General features: G+C 39.1%; 1 protein-coding gene and 1 pseudogene across 1 annotated transcript; both read right to left on the bottom strand.

Moving 5' to 3' along the window:
• Nucleotides 1-2,028: 2,028 nt before the first annotated feature.
• Nucleotides 2,029-10,673, bottom strand: LOC108707031 (annotated as a pseudogene).
• Nucleotides 10,674-19,106: 8,433 nt separating this feature from the next.
• On the bottom strand, nt 19,107-23,215 carry psmb5.S (proteasome subunit beta 5 S homeolog). The gene is made up of 3 exons (XM_018243939.2): nt 22,959-23,215; nt 21,245-21,551; nt 19,107-19,686 (listed from the first exon to the last, which is right to left on the bottom strand). Exons 1-3 carry the CDS (start codon nt 23,136-23,138, stop codon nt 19,400-19,402), a joined length of 774 nt encoding a protein of 257 aa, XP_018099428.1. The 5' UTR covers nt 23,139-23,215; the 3' UTR covers nt 19,107-19,399.
• Between the last annotated feature and the right edge of the window lie 3,504 nt (nt 23,216-26,719).

Raw genomic sequence — 26,719 nt, 5'->3', positions numbered from 1 at the left:
TCATAACAAAAAGCACTTTACATGGTGGAAGAAGAAGAACACCACATTCCAAGAAAAACACCTACTACCTACTGTCAAATTTGGTGGAGGTTCCATCATGCTGTGGGACTGTGTGGTTAGTTCAGGGACTGGGGCCCTTGTTAAAGTCGAGGGTCGGATGAATTCAACCCAATATCAACAAATTCTTCAGGATAATATTCAAGCATCAGTCACAAAGTTGAAGTTACGCAGGGGTTGGATATTGCAACAAGACAATGACCCTAAACACACTTGGAAATCTACAAAGGCATTTGTGCAGAGGGAGAAGTACAATATTCTGGAATGACTTGAATATCATCAAGAAATCTATGGGATGATTTGAAGCAGGCTGTCCATGCTCGGCAGCCATCAAATTTAACTGAACTGGAGAGATTTTGCATGGACGATGGTCTAAGATACTGCCATCCAAAATCCAGACACTCATCAAAAGCTACAGGAGGCATCTAGAAGCTGGTACATTTGCAAAAGGAGGCTCAACTAATTTGCAAATGTCTAAGTTTGTTATGATGCATATTGCATATTTTCTGTTAATCCAATAAACTTTATGTCACTGCTGAAATGCTACTCTTCCCCTAAGGCATGTTATATATTAAAAGGAAGTTGTTACTTTAAAGCTCAGCCAATGATAAACAAAACTCCAAAGAATTAAGAGGGGTTCCCAAACTTTTTCATATGACTGTATATATTGTATATAAATTGTTACGTGGGCATATAAAGCAGTAATACTTTAACAATGGATCTCTTAAGAGATGAGTATACAGAAATTTCCAAATTATGGAAAGACCATCTCTCTTGCAGGGTAAGCAAATAATTCTTATGGTCATTCACATTATGGTAAAACCACTTATCTATAAAACTCCAGGTCCCAAGCATTTGGGATAATAGATCCTTATACCCTATATGAGTATTTTTGCAGCAAGTAGATGTTTTTCTTATTTCAGCAATTACTTCTGTTAAATTCATCCCCAAAGATTGTGAAAAGGGTCCCTCAGACACCCAACTATAGAGTTCTTGCTAAAACAATATTTTCAACACAGTAACATAAAGCAGAAAAAAGCAACAGGGGTGAAATTCTAAACACGTTCCAAGTTTACCCTCCCAGGCAGCATGGAGGCTATGTTGCAGTCCCTACAAGATGCCCCACTGAAATCACTACAATAAACAAATGAATGAATTCAAAGTGATTCAAGTATTTGAATCAAAAAAAGTTTAATTTTGATAAAGGAGCATTTTCCTCAAGTTAAAGGGAATATTGCCCTAAGAATTTAACATTAGGTTAAATGTTAACCTCACACTATGGGGCACATTTACTAAGCTCGAGTGAAGGATTCAAAGTAAAAAAAATTGCATTTCGAAGGTTTTTTTTGGATACTTCGACCATCAAATAGGCTACTTCGACCTTCGACTACGACTTCAATTCAAACTAAAAATCGTTCGACTATTCTACCATTAGATAGTCGAAGTACTGTCTCTTTAAAAAAAACTTCGACTACCTACTTCGCCACTTTAAACCTACCGAGCACCAATGTTAGCCTATGGGGACCTTCCCCATAAGTTTTGCAAGCAATTTTTGATCGAAGGAAAATCGTTCGATCGATGGATTAAAATCCTTCGAAGGATTCAATCGTTTGATCAAACGATTTTTCCTTCGATCGATCGATCAAAGTATTTGCGGTAAATCCTTCAACTTCGATATGCGAAGTCGAAGGATTTTACTTCGATGGTCGAATATCGAGGGTTAATTAACCCTCGATAATCGACCCTTAGCAAATGTGCCCCTAAGTGCCTTAGAGATATGAAAACTTGTGGGACATTGGTTAGCATTGCTGAAGTCCTGAGCTTGATTTTGCACAGGGCATAATCTACATAAAATTTGTGTGCTGTCCCTTTTTCTTTCAGGTTGCTTTCCTCCAAATGCAAAGGAAATTCGCTGTAAGATGAACTGTAGGATAATGGCACTATACAAACAAAGGCTGATAACTTCCAGTGTTGAAATAAATTTTTCTAAGTAACATTTTATTTCTTTGAAAAAAATTGGTAACACGGACTGCTGTCCTAGTTGTCTCCAGTGTCTCATTAGATTCATCTTGTTCATATCAATAGATGATGTGTCAGGGCTTTGTTTTCTTCCAGAGTTGATGGTCAGCGGTGTATTTTTGTATGTTTATATAAAACCCAAACGTTGATGGTTTTATCCTCTACAGTTCATTCATCTTTCTCAACTTTTATCTGTATAAAAGAGTTTAAATCTGGGCAAAATGATTTACTTCCTCTCCCACCTGCATCTACCTCTCCAGCATCACTATCTACTTCATTCCCCTCCCAGTTTGGGTTGTAGAGGTGGGGTGGTAAAAGCTGTGCCTCTGCAGATGGAAGTCGATCAGATAGGGTTCCATGCACACGATTTGTTTTATTGCCATGCTTGGAGTGAGAATCAATACTATAACAAAGTCTTGTGAGTTCTGGTGTTCGGAAACGTGGTGGTCGGGCAACCCAGACACCTGGCTCTGAAAGACTGTCCTCTTCATCTGACATCAGCTCCTCTGTAACACCCTCCCATAAAGCTTGGTCCTCTACAGAGAATTGCTGCACACCCCATGAACGATTGGCAAAGAGCTGTTGCAAAGCAATGGGATACAGTATCTATACACATAGATCAGAGTGCAATATTGCTTGAAGATATACAACTTTGACACTCAGAAGAGATTCTCAGTGGCCAAATATATATGCAGAGATTTGACTATAGCCAAAAAACTACAACAAGCAGAAAGAACTATATACAGTATGTACTGATAGTGTTAAACAGAGAAAACTGTCAGACAGAATGTGATGTTATTGTATTACAGAAAGTACTAAAACAGGCAAGTAAGGTTTACAAAAAAAATACAAATTCACAGATGGAAGATAAAACAAGGGAACAAATCACAGAGATTTTTAACATGTTAGTATCCAAACTTGGAAAGTTACATTATAGTTCTTAGAATTTATTTATTTGTATGGTTGATTTCTGTTATGCACTTCTTAGGCTACTAAGGTTTAGACTCTGCTGGTCAATAGAATTAATCAAGAAGTGACACTGAAAAATAAAGTACTGTATGGTGTGTCGATTATAACTGAATATTTAAGAAGTCAAATCTGTGCAAAAAATGATGACTGATATAGTGCAGATAAAATGTCCACCTGGTAAGGACCCATCTACAATATTCCGTACAGTTTTGGTCTCCAGTACTCAAACAGGACATTATTGAATTATAGAGGGTACAAAAAAAGGGCAACTAAGCTGGTAAATAGTATGGAAAATCTTAGCTATGAGGAAAGACTGGCCAAAGAGGCGCTTAAGGGGTGATATGATAACTATGTATAAATATATAAGGGGATCATATAATAATCTCTCTAATGCTTAATTTACCGGTAGGTCTTTCCAGCTGACGCAAGGTCACCCATTTCGATTAGAAGAAAAGAGGTTCCATCGAAATATTTGGAAGGGTTTTTTTACATTGAGAGCTGTGAAGATATGGAATTCTCTCCTTGAATCAGTGGTACAGGCAGGGTACAGAGTAGGCACGTGCCTAGGGCTCAAAGCTGGGGGGGGCGCCAGGCACGTACCTGCTCTGTCGCCTACCCCATGTCCAGTCCCGTCTCTCCCCGACATGCTGCTAGTTTGTGCGTAAATGCGCTTCTGCGAATGCCCGCATGCCGGTTCACGCATGCACGCTCAAGCGCAGTTTCGTGCATGCTCAATCATGCAGTGCAGGGCAACAGTACATTATATTGGCATTCCTTTAAAATGCTTTATCTTTTTGGTACTGTTACTTTAAATATAAATACTTTTGAAGTGTGCAAATATCCAGCTCTGAAAATGAATGTCACCATTTATAGAGAATTATAATTAGCGTTACGCAACCGTGTTAATAGGCTGTATTTATGTGAAATAACCAGCAAAGGACCAGGGGCACTGTACCCAAACCAAGTAATACGTTCAATAAGCAAACACATACATCCAGAACTTGAGGGCCTTATCTTCTTAATTGCTATTAAAGTATTTTATATTTATGTAGCTGATCCAGGGACCACAGAGTCACCACCTAGGCCGTGGTCTCTGTATGGGAAGTGACGTGACCCTACAGTTTACATGGTCCTTAATTGAATGATATTCATTTACTATAGGCTCTTATAGTACTTAGGGCAGCTTTAGACTTAACATAATTTCTCTCCTGCATTGCCTTTAGTCAAGTAGCTCTCTAGTTTATCCTTTTGTTTGGTATTGATATATTACTAGACATGGTTGGTTAAATGAACTACTATATTGCAAAGTGAAATGCACTGTATGATATACAGTATATATTATATATATATATATATATATATATATATATATATATATATATATATATATATATATATATATATATATATATTAGGGATGCACCAAATCCAGGATTAGGTTCGGGATTCGGCATTTTCCAGCAGGATTTGGATTCGGCCGAATCCTTCTGCCGAATCGGGAGGGAAATCGCGTGACTTTTTGTCACAAAACAAGGAAGTAAAACAATGTTCCCCTTCCCACCCCTAATTTGCATATGCAAATTGGGATTCAGTTCGGTATTCGGCTGCATCTTTCGCAAGGGATTCGGGGGTTTGTCGAATCCAAAATAGTGGATTCCGTGCATCCCTAATATGTATATAGGAAGGCAAGGCAAATAGTGAGATGCCAAGCGAACAAGAAACTGGTAATTCTGACCTAAAAAAAACTGTGTAAAAGTTTTAGACAATAACTTCTAAATGTCTTGAAAAATAGTCACTGTAGGATCTAAAACACCCTAATAAAAATATAATCACAATGTGTTTATGCTTACCCTGTATCTCCGACTTCTGAGCTTTTTTTCCTCTTTTTCTCTCAGACTTTTGAATGGATTCGAAGAGTTTCAATATTCTCTTCATTTAGTGAGAAAATAAGCAACACAGGCACCTAGGTTAGACAGTGAAAATGCAAAGAGGTCAAGGAAGAGTCTCTGCTTTTCAAATTATGATCAGATTTCAAATGCAACAAAACAAATTCCTATAAAGGTGCTGAGCTTCAATCTGGCATCTGTTTATTACAAAATTACATGCATATCATCTGAGATTACACAATTAAATAGTATTGGCAGCATATTGTTTCAAAGGATACATTTTATATATAGGACTTTGCAGGGGTGTTGGGCTTGGTTATGCTGGTTTCCTGAAAACTGATTGGTTTACCAGCCAGTGCTGTGTCCAGTAATACCTACCTACCTCACCAGTGACATTGTTAAAGAGGACCTTTCACCTAGACATAAAAATCTGTATAATAAAAGTTATTTTCAAATTAAGCATGAACCCCAAATTTATTTTATTATTAAAACATCCATGCCTCAGCTGTCAATTATATATTTCCTGCCCTCCCAAGGATAAGCCCAAAATGTTATACAGCACATTTCAAATTAATACCTTACTCTGGCTTCCTTCAGCAGTGTTTTGCCATTACAGAGTATATTATGGTTAACAAGAAATGTTTTTGTATATTACACAGTAGAGAATCACATTAGCAGTGAGTGTGCCATTCCACATTCTAAGTTTGGACTTTTGCTAACCACTTGTACAAACCCTTTGGAAATTATATGATTCCAAGAATATTAAGTTCAAGAAGTTAAAGACAGAAGGGTTTATTTCATGTAAAAGATCAGTACTGTCACAGTTAATAAAAACCAATATGTAAAACACCTTCAAATCCCACTCAAATCATGCAGGATATATTTGATTATACATGTGCAAGTTTGTAGGTCTACTTACATTTACCTTTAAACTGGGCTTGCCCTTTTTGTACTTTATTGGTTGAATATCAGTAGATTGTATTTGGTCATATTTATAGGATAACAGGTAAATATGGCATAATACACAAGATGAACTTCGTCACCTTTTAGCTCTTTGTCTGTGTAATGGTGGATGCTGGACACCAACTCTTGTTTTAGCTTCTCCACCAGGAACTTAAGAATTAAAATATTCCAGGATGATTTGATGCTGCAATAAGCAAACAAAGCCAATAACTGAGAACCAGATACATGTGAAAGACAGAATGAAATGGTACAAAGAGTGTCCCCAACATTTTGTCATACCTTTCTGAACCATTGAATCGTTTGTTATTAGAAATATGGTTGTGAATATTGTGAACCAGCTTCTGAAATCAAACAATAAAAACGTATTAAAATACTGCATTGATGTATTTACACAGTAAAACTCAAACTGGACTTATATTATTTGTTTAGCTTTGTAAAAAGTGAACAACTGCATCTCTACAAGTTAATGCTCATTTTCTAACGCAGAATTCCAGCATTATAACAACTTGTGTGCATTTCTGTTTGTGGAATCATTAATAAATACTCATTAATAAAAGGCCAGAGGATATCAGCTCATAGTAGGCTATGGTTACCGTCAAAGAGCACAGCTAGAGACACCAGCTGTTTATTTTGTGATGTCTACAGCAGTTCTTTGAAGATAAGCAATCACAAACAAACAACTTACATTTGGAAATATAACCCCATCAAGTACATTCTAAATCAGTTATAAGTAGGTGTTTCCATTAAGCTTTTTTCAATATTGATATGCTTATTGGTTGCATATATAAGCAAGACTGAATCTGACTACTACACTGTAGCTCATAAATATACAATTTCATATTATAATTTTATTTCATATTATAAATTTGAATATTCACATTGCCTAGTCTACTCTTATTTTAGCACCATAAATATCACATGAGGTAGAAGGCAGTCACCTAAAACATGGGGCATGGCTTAACAAAAGGGAAGGTTGAAATTAGAGTGCCTGTCTGAAATAAAATTTTATCATTCATTATTGCTTTTCAGGTTTACAACATAAGCACAAACACACTCACAGACAGCACTAGATCCCGTTTCCGGCGGGAGCACTTTTGTCCATTGCCAAACTGCCCACTGTTTGTGCATAGATATAATGGCGCCAGTGGTGATGGTGAAATGGGTGGCGTTATCTCTGCAGAAGCGGAAGAAGTTTCAGCCATAATTATACCGCCAGGACTGAGAGAATCATCCTTCTGTATTAGTAGATGAGAATGTGTTGACAGTGTAGGCTTCAAAACTGGGGGAGCTGATTCGCTTACAACTTCTACTGCATCTCCATGAGGGTGAGCTGCTTTACAAAACTGGGGGCTAGAATCCTTGCAGCAGGGGCTTCGGAGTTTAAAAAATCATCAATGACCTGTAGAAACAGATACATCAAATTCTAAAATCAATACACATGCTCTGTGTTGCTGTCACTTACTGAACTTAGGGGCTGAATCACAATATACTGTATATATAAAAAAAATGTCACAGGCTGATATGTAAATGTAAATAATTCACATTCTTATTACAGGGCAGCTCTAAAAGGGGTTCTAAAATATTTTTTTTTATTTCCCATAGTTCACAATACTTGAGTCCCATACTTCTGGCCTGCATGCATCCCCAGTAAACTTAAAGGAACAGTTCAGTGTAAAAATAAAAAGTGGGTGACTAGATAGGCTGTGCAAAATAAAAAAAATATTTCTAATATAGTTAGTTAGCCAAAAATGTAATGTATAAAGGCTGGAGTGACTAGACGTGTCACATAATAGCCAGAACACTACTTCTTGCTTTTCAGCTCTCTAACTCTGAGTTAGTCAGAGACTTAAAGGGGGGCCCACATGGGACATAATTATTAAGTGGGTTTGCAATTGATCCTCAGCTTTCAGCTCAGATTCAAAAGCAGCAGTTATGGCCCATGTGGCCCCCTCAAGTCACTGATTGGTTACTGCTTGGTCACCAGGGTAACCAGTCAATGGAAACCAAGAAAACTGCAAAGCAGGAAGTAGTGTTCTGTTATGTTAGACATCCAGTCATTCCAGCCTTTATACATGACATTTTCGGCTAACTAACTATATTAGAAACATTTTTTATTTTGCACAGCCTATTTACCCAATTTTTATTTTTAAACTGAACAATTCCTTTAAATGGCCACTGGCCATGTAATTCTCCTGCTTGTGCTGGCTGCTAAAAAACTCCCCTGATAATATAAAATCAGGTGTGTCTAAATAATATGTATGGCAAACATACATGCCTGCATTACAATATATGGGGAATTATCAGCGGCAACAACCATGAGAATGAGAATGGAATAAAAGGAACTTTCAAGTACTGTGAAGTACAGATGCTCCATACTACAAAATGATTGAGAATTTTTAATAGATGTATATTGCAAAATAGGTGCAAATGCGATACAGGAGGCAAATATAAATTTAAAAAATTGCCTTTAAAACCCCTTCAATAATCAACCCTTTAGTGTCAGCTTCAATAACAGGCAAACCTCATTTTCTGATTGTTTATTGGCAACAATCCCAAAGCTTAGCATCTCAACAGCTGCCCAGAGCATCTGAGCACGCCTATCAATATCCAAGATGGTGACCCCCTGTGAAAACTTTGATGGCCTGGATCATTACTGTTATAGACAGAGCAGTGGAGTCAGAGTTGTGGAATCATAAACAATTTTGGGTATCTGGAGTAGTTCTGAAACACGTCCACAGTTTATATAAATAAAGTGCTGTGTAGCCATAAGGGTAGTCAAATAAGATGAAAAAATAAAGTGCTGTGTAGCCATAAGGGTAGTCAAATAAGATGAAAAAATTAGAAAATGCAGTTTACATTGCACATACCAGATAAGCCCTGTCCAATACAATGGTGTTATCTGCTATGTAATCTGTGCTTTTTTTATATCTTGAATGACTGCCCCCACGGCTACACAGCACCTTATTTATATAAACTATAGTAGTCTTTTACCAGTGCAGAGCAAGAGTGCATAATATTTTATTTCCTTTCATACATTTTCAGTTTTTGGTGTTAATGATCCTTTAAAAAAACAGGAGTCAGAGTTACTGTATTATGAACTGATGAGGTGGAGTTGAAGGATTTATGTACCACAGCCCTGGTTATAGAGATGCTGGACCTTTATGTGGTGCATTAAGCTCAATATATAAAATATGCCATTTCTACTTCTACTTGTTTTTAGGGTTTAGTTTGTGTTTACAACAGACAGAATACAAAAGGCTGAAACCACTGATGCCACTACAGTTTTATGGAAATGCTTGTAATTGCTGATACAGTCAGTTTTTGTTTTGTTTCCATTAGAGGACTTTCTTGCTAAACATTTAATACAAGCACCGTGTCATGCAAATAAGAAAGTTTATCCATGGATTATCATTTGAGCACATTAGTTCTGTGAGGGTGAACTACTCCTTAATGACTAAGTTACCTAAATCTTATTTTTTCACTTACTGGCACATGCATAGGGCTGAGCAGTGGGTTAACCTCACTTGGAGAGGGACCTGCACTCAGACATCCATCCCTTGGAGTCCTGTCCAAAGATAGTGTATGTAAACCAGGTACCAAAGATGCAGATGCTGCACCCAGCTTTCTCAGTTCTTCAATGACCACTTGCACTCCATGAATTTCCTCCACATCTTCATCTTCTGATGTTTTGCATTTTGTATTAGAAGTTGGCATGTGTACGGAAAATGTCTCTGTTTTTTCAGTAAGTTTTCTTAGACCACTCATCTCTTCTTGAAGCTGCTTTAAAAGGTTACTGTTGGCCTTGGCCACATCCAGTGCTGCTTCGGCTATACCCATAGCTTTTTTCAACTCGCTGATATATAAGGTGTAGAAGTTGTTCAGATCCCTGAACTGCTACACCATCTCCATTTACATTGATGGGAGTAACACCATCAACAGGAACAGAGCGTGCTTGAATACATTCGTTCTTGCATCCGAGCTTGCCTTCAATGTGCCCCGTTGGAGGGGTGAATAGAATAGTGCCACTAAATGACATTTTCCTTGAAACACTGTGCAATCTTATTGCTTTAAATAATCTGTTAAGTCTCAATCTAAATTTTATTTAAAATGCTCTTTGCGTTAGCTATAGCATAATACACATATTGAGCTATTATATAGAGTTCCTTTTCTTTAATTAATTAAGGTAAATTTCAATCCCTAGAAAATGTTTATAACATTTGGCTAAAGCTGAAATTTGCATTACAGTGTGTCTTTCACTGTAACCTGCATTTAGTGATGTTTGTTTTTCTGCTATTTCATCTGAATTCATTGGAATTAACAGAACATTTCAGTGATAAGTTAAGTAAAGATATTTCAATAAGAATGCAAGTAGTTCTTGAAGCAAGGCACAAACATCCAAGAATTTCAATTCAAACAATGCTTCTCTTATTTTTCTCCTCCGCTGGATTCACTTTGCAATGTTTCTTCCCCCTTTTTTTTTATAAAGTCCAGTCTTGTTCTGGTTAAGTTAGAGTATTACAAATACATTGAGCTCTATCAGCATGAAATCTGTGACTGTAGCATAAGGAAAATAGCATTTTAATAGTCTTTATCCCCTGTACACCCTGTCACCATTAACCTTCAAGCATGCGTTACACATTTTTCTTTTTTCTAGAATAGTACCTTTGCATTTTTTGCATATGTATATATAATATATATAGCTAACTTTCAGACATGGTTGAAGGCCAATTATATTAAAATGGCATACCTCCCAACATTTTGGAAATAAAAAGAGGGACAAAAAAGATGTTGCATGCAGTGCGCCAAAATTTTTTGACCATGCCCATTTTTGCGACCACACCCCTTTATTACAATGTTCATTTTAGTTTGGCAGGTTATTAAAGTTTGAACATATTTCTGTGGTTTTTTTCAGTTATTACATTTTTGCTAATGAAGCTGAATTGTCCTTTAAGCTGTGAGTTAACTTTTCCCAAGGGACCTGTTATCTTATATTATACTTATTTGCTTATCTCGAAATTATTTTATCTGGAGCTGTGGCTGTTCTGGGCTCTCTGCCAAAAGCCAATTAAGTTAGAAACTTTGTTTCTTTTTATGGCTGTTCAGTGCAGAGAAAAACAGGACTTTCCAGTACAAACGAGGGACTACGGGTTGAGCTGTCAAAAGAGGGACTGTCTCTCTAAAGACGGGACAGTTGGGAGGTATTAAATGGTGATTTCATAAAAATATATGCAGACAGCTGAGTCTGGCTTTGGGGGTGATTCACCATTCACCCCCATTGTATTCAATTGTATGTAGTGTGACAAGCTGGCTGCCCGTACACAATTTTGGGGACATTTAGCAATGGTAGGCAGGCCGGCAGAGGTTCAGGAGCAAAAGGACAGGGAGACCACGTTGTCAGGCAAACACAGGTTTATTTTCACAAGGCTTTTCCAAACATAAACTGTATAGGAATACAGTTCATCAGCGTTTCACCTTTCCCTTTGAGTTTGAATGCGTATCCCCCGTGGTTTGAACAGTGCTTTCCAATTTAATTGTTTTTTACCCACATGATAGGAACTCTCTTATGGACATAGAGGATATATACGTTGGGATATGCTACCAATGTTGTTGTATGAACTGTTCTTGATCCTATGTTCTGGTTAAATGCTTAGGGGCCGATTCACAAAGGGTCGAATATCAAGGGTTAATTAACCCTCGATATTCGACTGGGAATGAAAATCCTTCGACTTCGAATATCGAAGTCGAAGGATTTTAGCGCAAATAGTGCGATCGAAGGATTATTCCTTCGATCAAACGATAAAATCCTTCGAATCGAACGATTCGAAGGATTTAAATCCAACGATCGAAGAATATCCTTCGATCAAAAAAACTTAGGAAAGCCTATGGGGACCTTCCCCATAGGCTAACATTGAGTTCGGTAGCTTTTAGATGGCGAACTAGGGGGGTCGAAGTTTTTTCTTAAAGAGACAGTACTTCGACTATCGAATGGTCGAATAGTCGAACGATTTTAAGTTCGAATCCTTCGATTCAAAGTCGTAGTCGAAGGTCGTAGTAGCCCATTCGATGGTCGAAGTAGCCCAAAAAACACTTCGAAATTCTAAGTTTTTTTTACTTCGAATCCTTCACTCGAAGTTAGTGAATCGGCCCCTTAGTCTTGATTTATGTTTTCTCTTATCTTTATGGGATGTGAATTTGAGTTTTTATATGTTTTATATATTGTATTTGATAATCATGACAGTATATCTTTCATTATGTATTGGTAAATGGTTTAGTGAAGTAGATTTAGGTATATAGTGGGGCCCCCTAGATTCAAATAAGTATTATAGGATACTGGTGTGGCTAAACATGGATGAATTTTTTGGAAGAACATTTTTTTGTTTAATTTAATATTTTTAATCACTATACATTCTTTGCATAAAATAAAATAACCCAGTATATACAGGGCTGCATACAACCAAATTATCGGGGGCCCCGTCCCCAAGCCCCAGATCCCGCCCGCTTCACACACAGTTAAAAGACCACAAAGACATCAGTGCTAAAAAAGGTAACACTCCCCACGCACACAAGTTATAAAAAGCTATTGATTGTCAGGGCCCCCTTATAACTGTGGTGCCAGGGCCCCCCTTAATTTTTTTTTTTTTAAAAATTGGTGGTCAGGTCCCCCCTACAAGTAAAAAAAAATAATTGGTGACCAGGGCCCCCCTTAAAAGTTAAAAAAAATTGGGGCCCCAAAGAATATTTTTAAAAAAAACATTGGTGGCAGGGGCCTTTAGATTATTAAAAGAATATATTGGTGGCCAGGGGATTAAAAAAAATGAAAAAAACACAAATTGGTGTGGAGTAGAACTGAACTCATGGCTTCAGGACTTCAACTTCGCCTCCTTTCATGACCTTGGGTCTTTTCGCCTCTTCAGGACTTCAATTTTGGCTGTTTTCATGACTTTGGGTATTTTCCCCTCCGGGAGTTAGGCTTCGGATATTTTGGTGGCTTTGGGTCTCTTTGCCCATTCGGGAGTTTGGCTTCGGCTGTTTTTGTGTTTTCGGGTCTTTTCGCTGCTTCGGCACTTCCGCATTTCGGCTGATCGTGACTTCGGAAATTGCCTCACGGCTTCGGTGCTGTCAAATGCCTCTTTCGAAAGTGCAGCAGTGCCGGGCCCCCTTCAGGCCCAGGACACCTGTACCCCCCCCCCGATGGCAGCCCTGAGTATATATAAATATATAGTGAATAAAGTACCCCCTTTTGTAAAATATAAGGATATTATAAGTTACCGAGGAGTTTCATGACCATATAAAAACACGAGGCCGAAGGCCGAGTGTTTTTATACAGGTCATGGAACTCCGAGGTAACTTCTAATATCCTCATATTTTGCAACTGGGGGTACTTTATTTATTATAATACACAAGTTTGAGTGAGTCATGTGACAGAAATGACATCAGAACTCACCGTTTATAACTGATGACATCAGAACTCACCGTTTATAAGGATATAATTTACAAGATATTCATGGCTTTTGTGTATTATATATATATATATACACCCAGAATACTGAACTCTGGCACTTAAGATACATTTGTAACTAATTAAAATAAGCAGGCCTCTCAGGGAAACCGTGACTCACAGCTTTAAGAGGGAATTTCACCTACACTAGCAAAACTATAACACATAACACACGGCCCTAAAACCCCCCAAAAATGCGTTCAGGCTTTCCATAACCTGCCAAAATACTGTATTTCGTCCCTCTTTCCATTTATCAAATGTTGGGCGTTATTCTTTATCAACCCAATGGAACCAGAAGAAAATCAGTGGTAGGCGCGTAGATTTCTCAAGTGAATAACCCAGCAGTATTAAATATTTCCGTTTAGCACGTGATTTCTACATTCCAAAATACGTAGAGAGTCAGAGACTGAAGTACAGAGAAGCACGTTTGCACTGAAAGGCATTTCTCAGTGTATTTTTTCTCTCTCTACGCGTCTCCTGACGCAACACGTCACATGGGTGGTATACGCCATACACAGAACAGATTACGTGACTTTATCGATGTACGCGCGACATACAGCGATCGGCGTACCTAACGTGCACGCCAAATCGCGCCCAACTCTCTGCCGGCGTCGGACTCCCTTATTGGCAGAGGAGCGCTGTCAATCACGGATTGTCTAAAAAAGGTTATGAGGGGGACTGCAAATCTACAACTTTAGGTAGAACCGCGAGGATGCTGGGAGTTAACCTGTCTTCAAACACACAACGATATTACTTTATCTTTGGCAATTTGTAATCTCAAATAAAAGTTCTGTAGGTCTAAGAAAGGAAGCCCGATTAACCCATCGTTTGGGGTGTGCCATAATATCAGACAAAGCAACACTGTGGGAAGCCTCCAGCAGTCCTACTAGCCCCACAGTGAGTCACAGTAACAAAAAGCGGCAGGACAGGATATACCATTGGGGGGGGGGGTGGAAAGGGCAAGGATATACCATCTAACGCAGACATGGTGCAAAAGAATAGCCCAAAAAGATGAGTAAAGCAAGGAAATGAATAACACAATGCCTTTTCCTTATAGGTTTGTGCCCCGATAAGAAATAAACGGCTCATTTATGTTAAAAAGGATACGTTAAGGTCAGCGTGTCCCCCATTTGTATTCTTGGAGTTGGAGCTGTGTGTGTGTGCACAACTGGTACACGTACACGCCTCTTCTGGATCCCGTTTGGTGGACACGGGTCAGGGGAGGCGGCATTCGGCTGAATACACAGGGGCCCTTTAGGGGTGTTTATAATTTCCCGCGTTAACAGATTAGTTCTATATTTTATGTCAAAGGTCAGTCATTATTGTGAACGGTGGTGTGCTGAAACTCAGAAATACATCTCGAAATAAACCCCACTGGAAGTGTCCACCTCAGAGCAATAACAAGGAAAAAAAAGACATATGTTCTAAACACTGTGGTACACCTGAGCATTCTGCTGTTTATTTTCAGTGTGCATAGTTTCCTAAAGCACAGCCAATGGCAGCAGCTGCAAATTAACTGAGGGCTGACCTATTTCCCTCTATAAAATGTTCACATTATTTCCACTTTTTTCCTGGCTAATATCAAGTGCACCTTTGGACCTGTCTGATGCAGAAACACACACTCACAATGGCTGCCAACATCTTAGTTGTTGAGCAGTCTGAATAATAAATAATTATCAGCAGTTAATCTGCGGGTGAGAGCTCTCCTTTCGTTCATCGAAAAAGTGGATCATTTTGGATGTTTGGCACATCCATGTGAAAGGATTGATGCATTCCACAAAGACACCATTAATAGGCTGAGCCTGGATCTTCACAAGTTGTACACAGGCTGCCAACATCTGTACATTTCCATAAAACCAAGGCAGACATCAAGCAGAAGGTTTGTAAAGGGGGGAGCTAACAGAGCACAATAGCCTCATTTCTGTCTTAAGTGGATCTCCATATATTAGGGGTTGTATCTCAGAAAACCTTACCTGTGCCAACCCCCTTTGTCACCTTTTAAACTAAAGCTGGCCATAGACGATCCAATCGTATGAATCATCGTACAATCGGACTTCCCCATCTCCCGACCTGCCATTAACCATTGAGATCAAATAAAGTACAAAAGAACAGATGAGCCGATGTTCTGCCCCTAACAGCAATCGTACGAAAGTTAAGTCCGACCAAAGCTAGTGATAGTTTCCCTCTGAAAATCATATGATCGGCAATACATGCAGAGATATTATTGGCAGTTGACAGAAATCTTTAAACCTGTCCGATCTCCGCCGGATGAAAAATGTCAGGACTCTCCACACACGGTACGAAAATCGTACGAATCCTCGATTCGTACAATCTGATCTTTGCGTCTATGGCCAGCTTGCAGCCATTGTTAAGTGCAGGATAAAAAAATTGGATTGTTTATATTATAGATAGAATGGAGTCAAGGAGCATGCCTGGAGGGCTCTGAGCTGCAACATCAGCTCATAACTTCACATTGGTAAAATGTTCTGGTTCAAGGAGCTAATAGCATATCGAGGCTATGGCTACCAGTCCATTAGGCCAGTGAGTGTGTTTCCTTTGCATACCCAAATTAGTTGATTGGCAAAGAGACCAAAGGGCACAGGGCAGACTGGAAAACTCCATGGGGAAGTCAAGAAATTCCACTGCTGACTGCTTCCAAAAACTAGCTGCAGCCTAAATCCCTGTTGTTTTAATCATGAAAAATCTCTGGTTTTAGCTATTGCATGAGCTAAAAAGTACAAACAGGGAGATTAAAGCTTTGCCATGTTTGGCTCTTGTGAGGTAGATCAGAGATTTTTCTCATATTTAAATTACTTTGATGCACAATACATCATCCTTGCATGCATGTTGAGCAAAGGGGTTACTGCCCCTTTAAGATTGTAAACAGGCTCATTGTAGCTCATTTGAAAGATTATTTTAGCCAGGAGTATTATATTTTTAAGCCTAAATCCCCATCCAGAGAGCCACAGTGGTTCCTAAATAGGTTGATAGGTGTAAAACCACGAATAACACTTCTTATGTTTGTCCCAGTCAACAGATCTCAGCCAGGATGAATAACTGAGATAGCATTTTCACCAACAGGTCAACTGTAATTTATCATATAAAAATTGGGTTATGTTCATTTTAATAGAGCTTCAGATACTTTTAAAGTCTGCAATAAATAGGTCCATTAGTAGTAGACGAGTACCATGTTTGAGTAATACTGGCACCTGTAATCTAATAGTGGCATGGGCCATTATTAAACTTTGTTTATTTAAAGTTTTAATAGCTCAGTGCAGACCCATCATTTGTTTTTGTCTGGACAGATTGGTATTATATAGTACAGAATGTTGCCTTTTATACAGTGTTGAGCAGTAAGAGGTAGTGTGTGTGGAGCAGCAAGGCGATCAATTGGATAACAGCAGAAATATCTCATGTTAATTTCATTGGTAAGTTTAAATGAGCAAGGCCCAGTTGCTAAATTAGAAAAAACATCAAGGACCCCTATATTAGTGATTATAGGGTAAGACTAGGGATGTACCAAATCCACTATTTTGGATTCAGCTGAACCCCTGAATCCTTTATGAAAGAGTGGGCAGAGAACCGATTCTGAATTTGCATATACAAATTAGGGATGGGAAGGGGAAAACATTTTTTACTTCCTTATTTTGTGACAAAAAGTCACGCGATTTCCCTCCCTGTCCCTAATTTGCATGTGCAAATTAGGCTCAGATTCCATTCGGCCGGGCAGAAGGATTCGGCTGCATCCGAATCCTGCTGAAAAAGGCCAAATCCTGGCCGAATCTGTAACCAAATCCTGGATTCGGTGCATCCCTTGGTAAAACACAAAGCAACACCAAAGTTGTTGAATATTATATTGATATTTAACTGCACTTGTAAAGCCCATGAAATTAGCTTTGCTTGATGCCTCTCTTTGATTCACTTTGCAAATTGCAGAAAGAGTGTAAGACGGTGAAGTTTATGGGAACCGGGGAATAATTCTTAATGGTTTCTTTTCTGTGGCTTCGGAGTACTGGAGCGTGTTCTATACTACCTCCTCACTGCTCTACTAACAGCTTATCCCACTGTCTTTTCCCTCGCTATATTTTACGTGTCTAGCACATAAAATGTTGCCTATTCCACAGATCTGCAATGCAGTCTCTTAACCTATTCATTGCAGGGAATCACAAGCTTCTGGCCAGATACTAGAACAGTGATCCCCAACCAGTGGCTCATAAGCAATATGTTGCTTTTTAACCCCCTTGGATGTTGCTCCCAGTTACCTCCAAGTAGGTCCTTTTTTTTTTTTTTTGAATTCTTGGCTTAAAGGCAAGATTTAGTTTCCCAAGAACAATGTCTACTGTCAAACAGAGCCTCCTGTTGGCTACAAGTCCACATAGGAGCTATCAATACCTAATCACAGCCCTTATTTGGCACCCCATGGACTTTTTGCTTGCTTATGTTGCTCTCCAACATTATTTTACTCATGGGTAAAAAAAGGTTAGTGAACCCTGTACTCACAAGGCTGTGACAATTATTATAACGGTCATCTTGACAACACAATTAATATGTGCCTTAGTTGCTTAAACTTAAGGACTCATTCAAATATGATTTTTGTACCATTACTGCCAAGTAGATCCAGGAGCACAGCTCAGCCCAAAGTGTACTGTAATGTAAGCTCAGTCCATCTATGTACAGTGCATGAAGATAGGTGTTGTAATATTACTATAATGAATAAAGCCTAAAGAAGTAATTGTATGCTGAATTATTTATGCAGTGTGGTTTAAACCAGCCTAAATACCTTACACGCAGATTACATTTGTGACCTTTTTACGCTAAGAAAAAAAAAATCATGACATTTCCATCTGCAGCTCCAATTGCCAACATAAAGAACTAGATTTGATTTTAAGGCTTACGTGGCAGTTCTTAATGGGTAATTCCATCTGCCATTAAGTGATGCAGAAGTGCTGCACTAAAAAAAAAAAAAAAACAAGATGTGGTAGCAGTTTTACACACCATTTAACTTACTCCATTATTATGGGCGGGTGGAAACACGTCAGAAAGCACACACAGCATCCCTTATTTTGAAAGCAGTGGCTTGGAAAGACTTTAACACACTGAATGGATATGAAAATTAAAATACAGAAGCATCAAACAGAGAGGGACTAGACTATTTTTGTTAAGGAAATCCAGTGAAACCTTAATTTTACATCCCTTAATTTGTTGTCCCAACTAATATATTATGCATAATACAGTACTCTGATTATATGCCATTTTCTTCTGGTCCCCTGAAAAATGTAAAATGGGGGTTGTACTGTAACTCAAATTATTAAAAAGTATTTCTTTTTGCTCTGTAATAATAATAATAAGACAGAACCTTGATGGTAATAAAGCTCCATGTAGCTATACCAGTGGTAAAAAAAATCCTACTGGGTCTATTTAATGTTGACTTTCTTTTTTGCGGATTTAAGGTATGGTGATCCAAATTACAAAAAGATTCCTTATCTGGAAAACTGCATGTCCCAAGCATTCTGGGTAATACATATATCTATACCTGTATAATGTTTTGCATATATTAAAAAGAACATTGGATCATGACAGGGAAGCCGAATCATTGTACATACTTGGCAATTGGCAGTGAAGCCTGCTAAAGAATTTTCTCCGCCACCCCAATGTAATGTATGATACCACAAAACTCCCAAAATAAGAAAAGGGGATGACAAAACTTCACATGGTAACTTTTGAAACAAAGATGATTTAATGTGACAATATGGACAGCAACCCAAACGTTCAGGCACCACACAGAACTCTTAACTAAAATTTGTGTGGGATTGACCTCACTAATTTTCTTCCACTCCAGTATGTCTTGTCAGTTGGTCACTTGTACTTAGGGTTGCCACCTTTCCTGGAAAAAAATACCGGCATTCCTATATATCATATAAATGATTAAGATCAACAATCATTTTTACCGGCCTGGCCGGTGCAACCTTACTTATACTGGATTAACAACCCTTAAGAGTCCCAAAACCTAGTTAATTTGACCCTGATATTTCTGGTGCAAATCTGCAACATCATCTTGGGACACCCGCACCCAGCCATCCTCTCGCACGTGGTATAAGTTTACCACTCCACCAGAGTAAGCATCACGATATGTGGCCTGGTAAATGGAACGTCGAGCCAGCTCTTGGGCTTCTTCTACCTCCAATTCATAGTTGTATCCTCTGTCTAGAACACCATAGGCATACATGGAGCCAGAGCCTACAGAAAACACTGAACCCGACACACGGTTCCCTTCACTGTCCACATAGTAGAGACCTGTGGAGAAAGCAAATAAAGTTAATTCAAATACAGAAATTCCAAAAATCCAGGGTATATAGCCACAAAAATAAGAACATCTTTTCTAAGACAAAACGAAAAGGCTTTTTACACTGATTAGCGTTAGGTTCAAACGATTCCTGTGGTGGTTCCTTGGATTCTCCGCCTCTGGCATCCCTTGTAGATTCAATTTGTAACGTAGTTTGGAAACACAAACGCAGGTTAACTGCAATTAGGCTTTTATTCCATTGCCACACGTGTGTCAATGGAATAAAAGCCTAATTGCAGTTAACCTGCGTTTGTGAGTGTTTCCAAACATCGTTACAAATTGAATCTTTTCTAAGACAAATCGGAATGTAAATGAATACTGTAAGATGACATAGCTTTAAATATACTTATACCTTTAAATGAAGATAAGACAAATTCACTGTATCACAAATAGAAAATATTTTGTTTTGTATTACAAAAGCTTCCATGCCTTTGACTAGGGATATTTGAGAGTATAAGCTACTGCTTCCCTGGGTACCTAGCAAATAGTCTTTATAGTGCACTTTTGTACATGGCACTCCTCCTGTTGGAGAAATATCACCAGAAAAACAATATTTTGTATGGTCCTTTACAGTAAAAGAAAATCTATAATTTAACCACATGTAAAATTCACCCAAATATATTTTAAATTATCATTGTACTAGTATTCCACATTTGTAATGCAGCCCAAACCCCAATACTGCAGTGCCTCAGAGACTATGGACAATGGAGAAAAAAATCATGTTTTAAATAGCCTACTTCACAGTCGCCAGGAAATCCCATAATAAGGTTATAAGTACATGGTATTGCAGATGTAAAGTATTCTCTATATAGCTTCCTATACAGTGTGTGTGTGTGTGTGTGTGTGTGTGTGTGTGTGTGTGTGTGTATATACACACACACATATATATATATATATATATATATATATATATATATATATATATATATATACACACACACACACACACACACATACATACAGATCAGCGCTACAAAATATGTTGGCGCTATATAAATATATGATATGGATAGGTAGAAATATATATATATACACACACACATTCACATTGTATAGGAAGCTATTTATATTTAAAAAATGAAAATATGTAAAAAAAAAATTAAATTACAAAATATAAACACTTGCAGCACTATGGTGTCATATAAAGTCCATTGCTTCCTGACAGTGACTTAGGAGGAGCCTTAGCTACAACTAGGAATTCCGCTGTAGTCTCATACATAAACAAACTTATTTTCTGCCTAAATGTTTATATTACAATATAGAATGTATTCACAGCCACACATTCACACAAGAATTGTCTAACATTCAACTGTGATAATGGTTTCAGGTATTCCTCTTAGGGCTATTTTTGATGTTCTGCCCTTCATGTTTCACACAACACTTCAAATACTACTAATGTGCTATTGTTTTTATAGCATTTCAAAGTACATATTTTAATCAAGAACTGGAATGGAATTTACAATATAAATGTAATTGTCAGAAAAAAATAAAAGGTTGCATATCACTTACCAGGCCCTTTCTTATCCCAGCCACAGATCATCGTTCCCATGGACAAGCCCATGCCTTTGTACTGGTAAACCATATTGGCCAACAGTTTTGATGCAGCTGCCACTGAAATGCGCTCCTTGTTTCTCAGCTCATAAATGCGACACTGGCGGGCAAGCAGTCTCTCCCAGAAGCTACAGTCTGCAGCACCTCCTGCCATAGTACCCAGAAGGTACGGATTAATCTCAATCACCTTCTTCACGGTTTGTGAGGCAATGTATGAGCCAGCTGTAGCACGGGAGTCCACAGCCACAATAACTCCATGACGGAACTGAAGAGAGACAGAAATCAGTGTGTAAGTATGACAAAACAGGCCTACATTTATGTTTTTTACAAAATACTCTGAAATGCTCGGATCACGCTTAGTAAAAGGCAGATTACCCTACTAACCAGAATCAGAAAGAACAGTATACTACAAAACAGGCCAGTCATGGTTCGCTATTAAACAGATTCTGCTGTTCAACCAGGCTACACTTTAAGTTTGGCCAAGAAGCCAGCTCTTGCAAGCAGGACCCTTCAGTCCTCCAGTCTCATTCTTTATTAATACAGTAAAGAACTGTGTAACATACCAATGGTACATAAACAAATGAGAATGGCCTACAACATGGTTAACAATACACTGCATAAGTATACGGGTTACAAATGAGAGCAAATGCAGACACTTATGTTGCCAAACAGCAGGTAATGGTGTGATAGTAACAATTGGGGTGGGTTACAGATTGCCACGTTTCTTGCCTAGGGTTCCTATCAAGCCCCTCTTCAGGACTTTGAACCCCAAGGAAAAGTGTTCCGGACCAGGTACAGCCTCTTTGCCTCAGTACTGGCTTCAGAATGTGCCCATTTTTTGGGGTTTACATTAACAGATAGAGACTGCAGCGGCAAAGTATAACATGGCAATATATATCTAGAGTTTCCACCGGCCGGTATTTTACCGGCCTAGCCGGTAAAACACCTGCCAAGGCCAGGGCCGGTATTACAAATTTACCAGCAATGCAATTGCCGGTAATTTGTAATACCCTTTAAAAAAAAGCCCCTTTTTTCCAGCGCTGTGTGATGTTGCTCCGCCCCTTTTGCGTCACGTACCTCCGCCCCTTTTTAGCGTCACGGACTGCCCCCTTTTGGTACCCGCCCCCCACTGGCCGGTAAATTTTTTTAATAAAGGTGGCAACCCTATATATATCATACCTCCCAACTGTCCCATTTTTAGAGGGACAGTCCCTCTTTTGACAGCTCAACCCGCAGTCTCTCGGTTCTACTGGAAAGTCCCGATTTTCTCTGCACTGAACAGGCAGAAAACGAAACAATGTTTCTAACTTAATTAGCTTTTGGCAGAGAGCCAAGAAAAGCCACAGCTGCAGATAAGATACTTTTGTAACAATTTTGATAAGCAGTGAATGGGCAGTTGTCCAAAAGCAGGCACAGCCTAAATAAACATATATTAGGCCCCAGATTTCACTCTGAGAAGAATCTGGTACCGTTACTCTATGTTTTGCTGAGAATTCAGTGCTGTCAAAGGGACAGACTGTACGGCAAAATGTTCATAAGTATAATATCGAAAATTCAATTTATACACTCGCAAAGGTATTTAATGTGACACAGCAAAAGCCTTGCGTTCCGATACGCACACCACACTACATCACTACATTAACAATGCTCCATATCCATCGTTACTCAGCACCTTGAAGGCCAGAGTGGTCGTTCCGTGCAGAAACTCGATCCCAGGCTCCGCGGTTCCTTCGCCAGCCCCGGGAAGTACTTGAAAACTCGTGCCATGAAGGTCAAGGCCGCAGTGGACCGGTCTATCCCGTGGACGGTTCCAAGACAGATCTTCCGAACTCAACACACTTGCAAGCGCCATATTAACCAATGGAAAGCAGTATGCGCGCAAATCTTCCTCCGCGACACCGGTCAGTTACGTCATAACCATGACGCTGCACTAGTCAGCCATTTTAAATGATGGCATGAGTGCCAGTAAATAAACCTCTGGAATTGCCGGGGATGACTTCCGGAAGTTCCGGCAGTTGTGGATGTGATGCGATTTAAGTAGAAGTGTATATTCTTTTAAGATGAGTTCAAACTTAATTTTAATGGTTTATACATGGTAAACTTATAAACATTTTCCTTCTATTAAATGGTGCTAGCGTGTTGTTGAAAGAAAAAAATCCTTAAAGGGGAACTCTTGAGCTTTTTGAAAAGTAAACATAATTTCAAGCAACTTTCCATAATACATCAATTAAAAAATATGCAGACTTTTCATGATTTTTTATGGTTTCTGACAGTTCCCTAAACTTCACCCCCTGCTCTTCTGCTGATCCCTCTGACTACTTTGCTGAGCTGGGTGACTACTGTTACTTTGTATCAACAGACAGCTGTACGGAACGCATTTTAGGACATAGGGGAAATCGTTGTCCTGCATGCGCTGTCCTAAGCAAGAGGAATGCAACATGGCATGCTTTTTTACTCACCCATCCACTGAGGCTGATGTCACACCTCGCTCCTCCCTCCTCAGCCATCAGCTCTAGCCCCTCACTCCTCCTTTGTCAACCATCCATCCTGGGTCCTTGCTTTTCACCCCTCCCTCGGCAGTCATGAGTCCTGGGTCCTGGTTCCTCACTCCTCAATCATCAGCTCTTGCTCCTCACTCCTCAGGGTGCGCATATTCAGCCCTTCGCCCTGATTTTAGTTACTTGTTCTTGCCATTTGTTTTAGCCAACCGGAGTTTTATGTTTTTTAATTGCAGCAGTCAAATTCGAGCTACAGTTGACGGCTGAGGAAGGAGAAGCTAGGACCCAGGACAGATGGCTGAGGAGTGAGGAGCGAGGACCCAGGTCGGATGGTTGAGGAGAGAGGAATGAGGGCCCAGGACGCATGGCTGAGGAGGGAGGAGCGAGGACCCAGATCAGATGGCTGAAGAGTGAGGAGCGAGGATAGGGTTGCCACCTTTTTTAAAATGCTTTACCGGCTGTTGGGGGCAACCGCCCGGGAGGCAACCCTAAGCGAGGACCCAGGTCAGATTGCTGAAGAGGGAGGAGTGAGGAGCAGGACCTGACAGCTGAGGAGGGAGGAGCGAGGTTTATAGTCTGCTTTGAGGGGTGAGTGAAAAAGAAGGCGACGTTGCATTCCTTTAGCATAGGAGATCGCATACAGGATTTCCCCTGACGATGTCATAATATGCGTTCCGTACAGCTGTCTTCTACAGAACGCATTTTAGGACATTCTACAGCGAAATACCTGTCCTTCATGCGATGTAGAGTGGACAAGTTAATGGGTAAAAAGTGTTTAAAGTGTTTAAATACTTTCATGGCCAGGGAGTATTCTGGAAGGAACAATCAGGCCAGATACTCCATTCTGTAAGTCCAGCTCGCATGTTGGAACTCACTTTCCATAGGAGAGCTGTCCTGTAGAAAAGTATTTCATTCTAATAAGACTGTTAGGCAAGTCTTTCAGAGCAGGGCGCAGAGCATGAAGGCTACCTGCCTATGTAAATAACTCCCAGAGGGGCTGGGGGTGCTGCATGCCTCTGCAAGGTGGAGGGAGCCTGTGACCAAGTGATTCCAGAGTCTGTCTGAGTGAGACACTGAGGAAAGATAGGAGGGTGAGCAATCTGACATAGAAGTATCGTGAGTGTAGGGGTTCCCCAACATATGTGTTTTTTCTGGTAGTCCACAAGAGGCCCAGTTTATTGAGGGAATTCATCAAATGTGTGAAGGTAGTGCCCAGTGTGCAGGATTTATTTTTATGATTTGTGTTTGTATCCTTAAATGGTCACCCTCTGTGTAAATAAACTGACTATAAGTGAAGACGGTGTCTGTTGTGGAATCTAATCATTTATGTTGTGTTTTGCAATGGTGCCAAAATCTTCAAGATTTATTTGTAGGATATAATGTTTACTACCAGAAAACTGAAATGAGTTGTTACACTTGTATAACATGTGTCAACTATCACAATGCAAATAAGGCAATTTTATGGCAAGTTTACATTCTGCCAGACATAAAGTGTGATGTTTTCTTCACTGGTTTTAACACACTGGTGAAGGGAAAGTCCCAGAATAGAGACTTACCATACTTGTTTATCTGGCAGTCTAAAAAAACAGAGAGCTTTATAGTCAGGCACTGGAAGGGCCAATTTTCCCAGATATGGGCACCTATACAGGTTAAACTGGGGGAAATAATTTTAGCACTTTACCCTTGAACATGCATTCATAAATGAGCCTTATATTTGTCATTTTCCTTTTTCAGTACAGGGAGTCCTCGAGTTACATACACCTGACTTACATACAACCCATACTTACATACAGAAGCTATTACAGTAACATACTGTGGTTTGCTTGGCCTTTATTAGCATTTAGCTTTAATAAACCACCTGCCCCCAATCCCCTCTTGCATGTGTTGTCTACTGCAGAGCACAGAAGGGTAAAAATAAATACTATCTTGAGACAAACATCTGTCTTGTTGCATTTAAAAAGGTAAATGTATATGTTTCAACATACAAACTCAACTTAAGAACAAACCTACAGACCTTATCTCGTAGGTAACCCGTGGACTGCCTGTATTTTATATATACAGTAGCTAAAGCAGTTACTTCTCTTTGCATATAAAATGGGCTCAGTCAAGCAAGGAAATTGTATCTGATCTGCTTTAAACTCTATACAAGTGGATGCAAGCAGTATGATTGCACAAACTATGCAAACTGTAGTGAAAATCTAGTTTAAATATGCATGTGGGTAAAATCTGTATGCGTTATATGAATGTTTTTTGCTAGCCCAGGAGTGACCATGTTTAGATATGCATTGAGTTTTTAGCTCCAGTGTGAGAGGTATAGATTTTATTGTAGTAGTACATTCTGTGATTTGAGCCCCCTTGTCTTTCTGATTCATATACAATAAGTCTACCAGATTTGCAGTCGGTCTCAGCACTACAGGTAATATCTTCTCCTTACATACAAAATGAGAGCTGATCAATGTTCAGCACTGCACTCAAGCTCAAGAGTATGAAGCAAGTGCTCTAAAAGAAAAAAAAATAGGTATAGACATATACTGTATATCATAATGGTTTAATATATTCAATTGAATGATCTGTTGGAAATTTCTACTACTATTAATTTAACATTCAGCCTTATAGTAAGCCTGCTCTGTGCTAAGTACCCAGCAAATAAAGCATCAGGGAGTCATTTTAGGCCACATAATCAATCCATCTCCATATATGAGCCACTTTTGTATATTGATCATATTATTGACTGACAGGTGCATTCTAGCAGAATCTCTAGACTGATTTTGATAAGAGCCAAAATCAATGGGATGACTGAGGTTGTCAGAAAACACAGCATATGTAATTAAAGCAAATATCCCCAACCTATTCCATACGTGAGCCACACTCAAATGTAAAAACTGTTGAGATGCCAAATAAGGGCTGTGGTAGGCTAATTGATAGCCTTGTGTGG

This window comes from Xenopus laevis, chromosome 1S, assembly GCF_017654675.1.
Source record: "Xenopus laevis strain J_2021 chromosome 1S, Xenopus_laevis_v10.1, whole genome shotgun sequence".
Lineage (NCBI taxonomy): Eukaryota > Metazoa > Chordata > Amphibia > Anura > Pipidae > Xenopus > Xenopus laevis.
Note: the sequence above shows the minus strand (reverse complement) of the source record. Positions and strands in the feature narration are given on the sequence as shown.

What these genes read in the sequence shown, in the direction of transcription:
- psmb5.S (XM_018243939.2), bottom strand. Translation starts at nt 23,138, where the DNA reads ATGGCGCTTGCAAGTGTGTTGAGTTCGGAAGATCTGTCTTGGAACCGT. An exon ending in CGACCACTCTGGCCTTCAAG is followed by an intron (nt 21,552 to 22,958) that starts GTGCTGAGTAAC and finishes GTCTCTCTTCAG; the next exon opens with TTCCGTCATGGAGTTATTGT. An exon ending in CTGGGATAAGAAAGGGCCTG is followed by an intron (nt 19,687 to 21,244) that starts GTAAGTGATATG and finishes CTTTCTCCACAG; the next exon opens with GTCTCTACTATGTGGACAGT.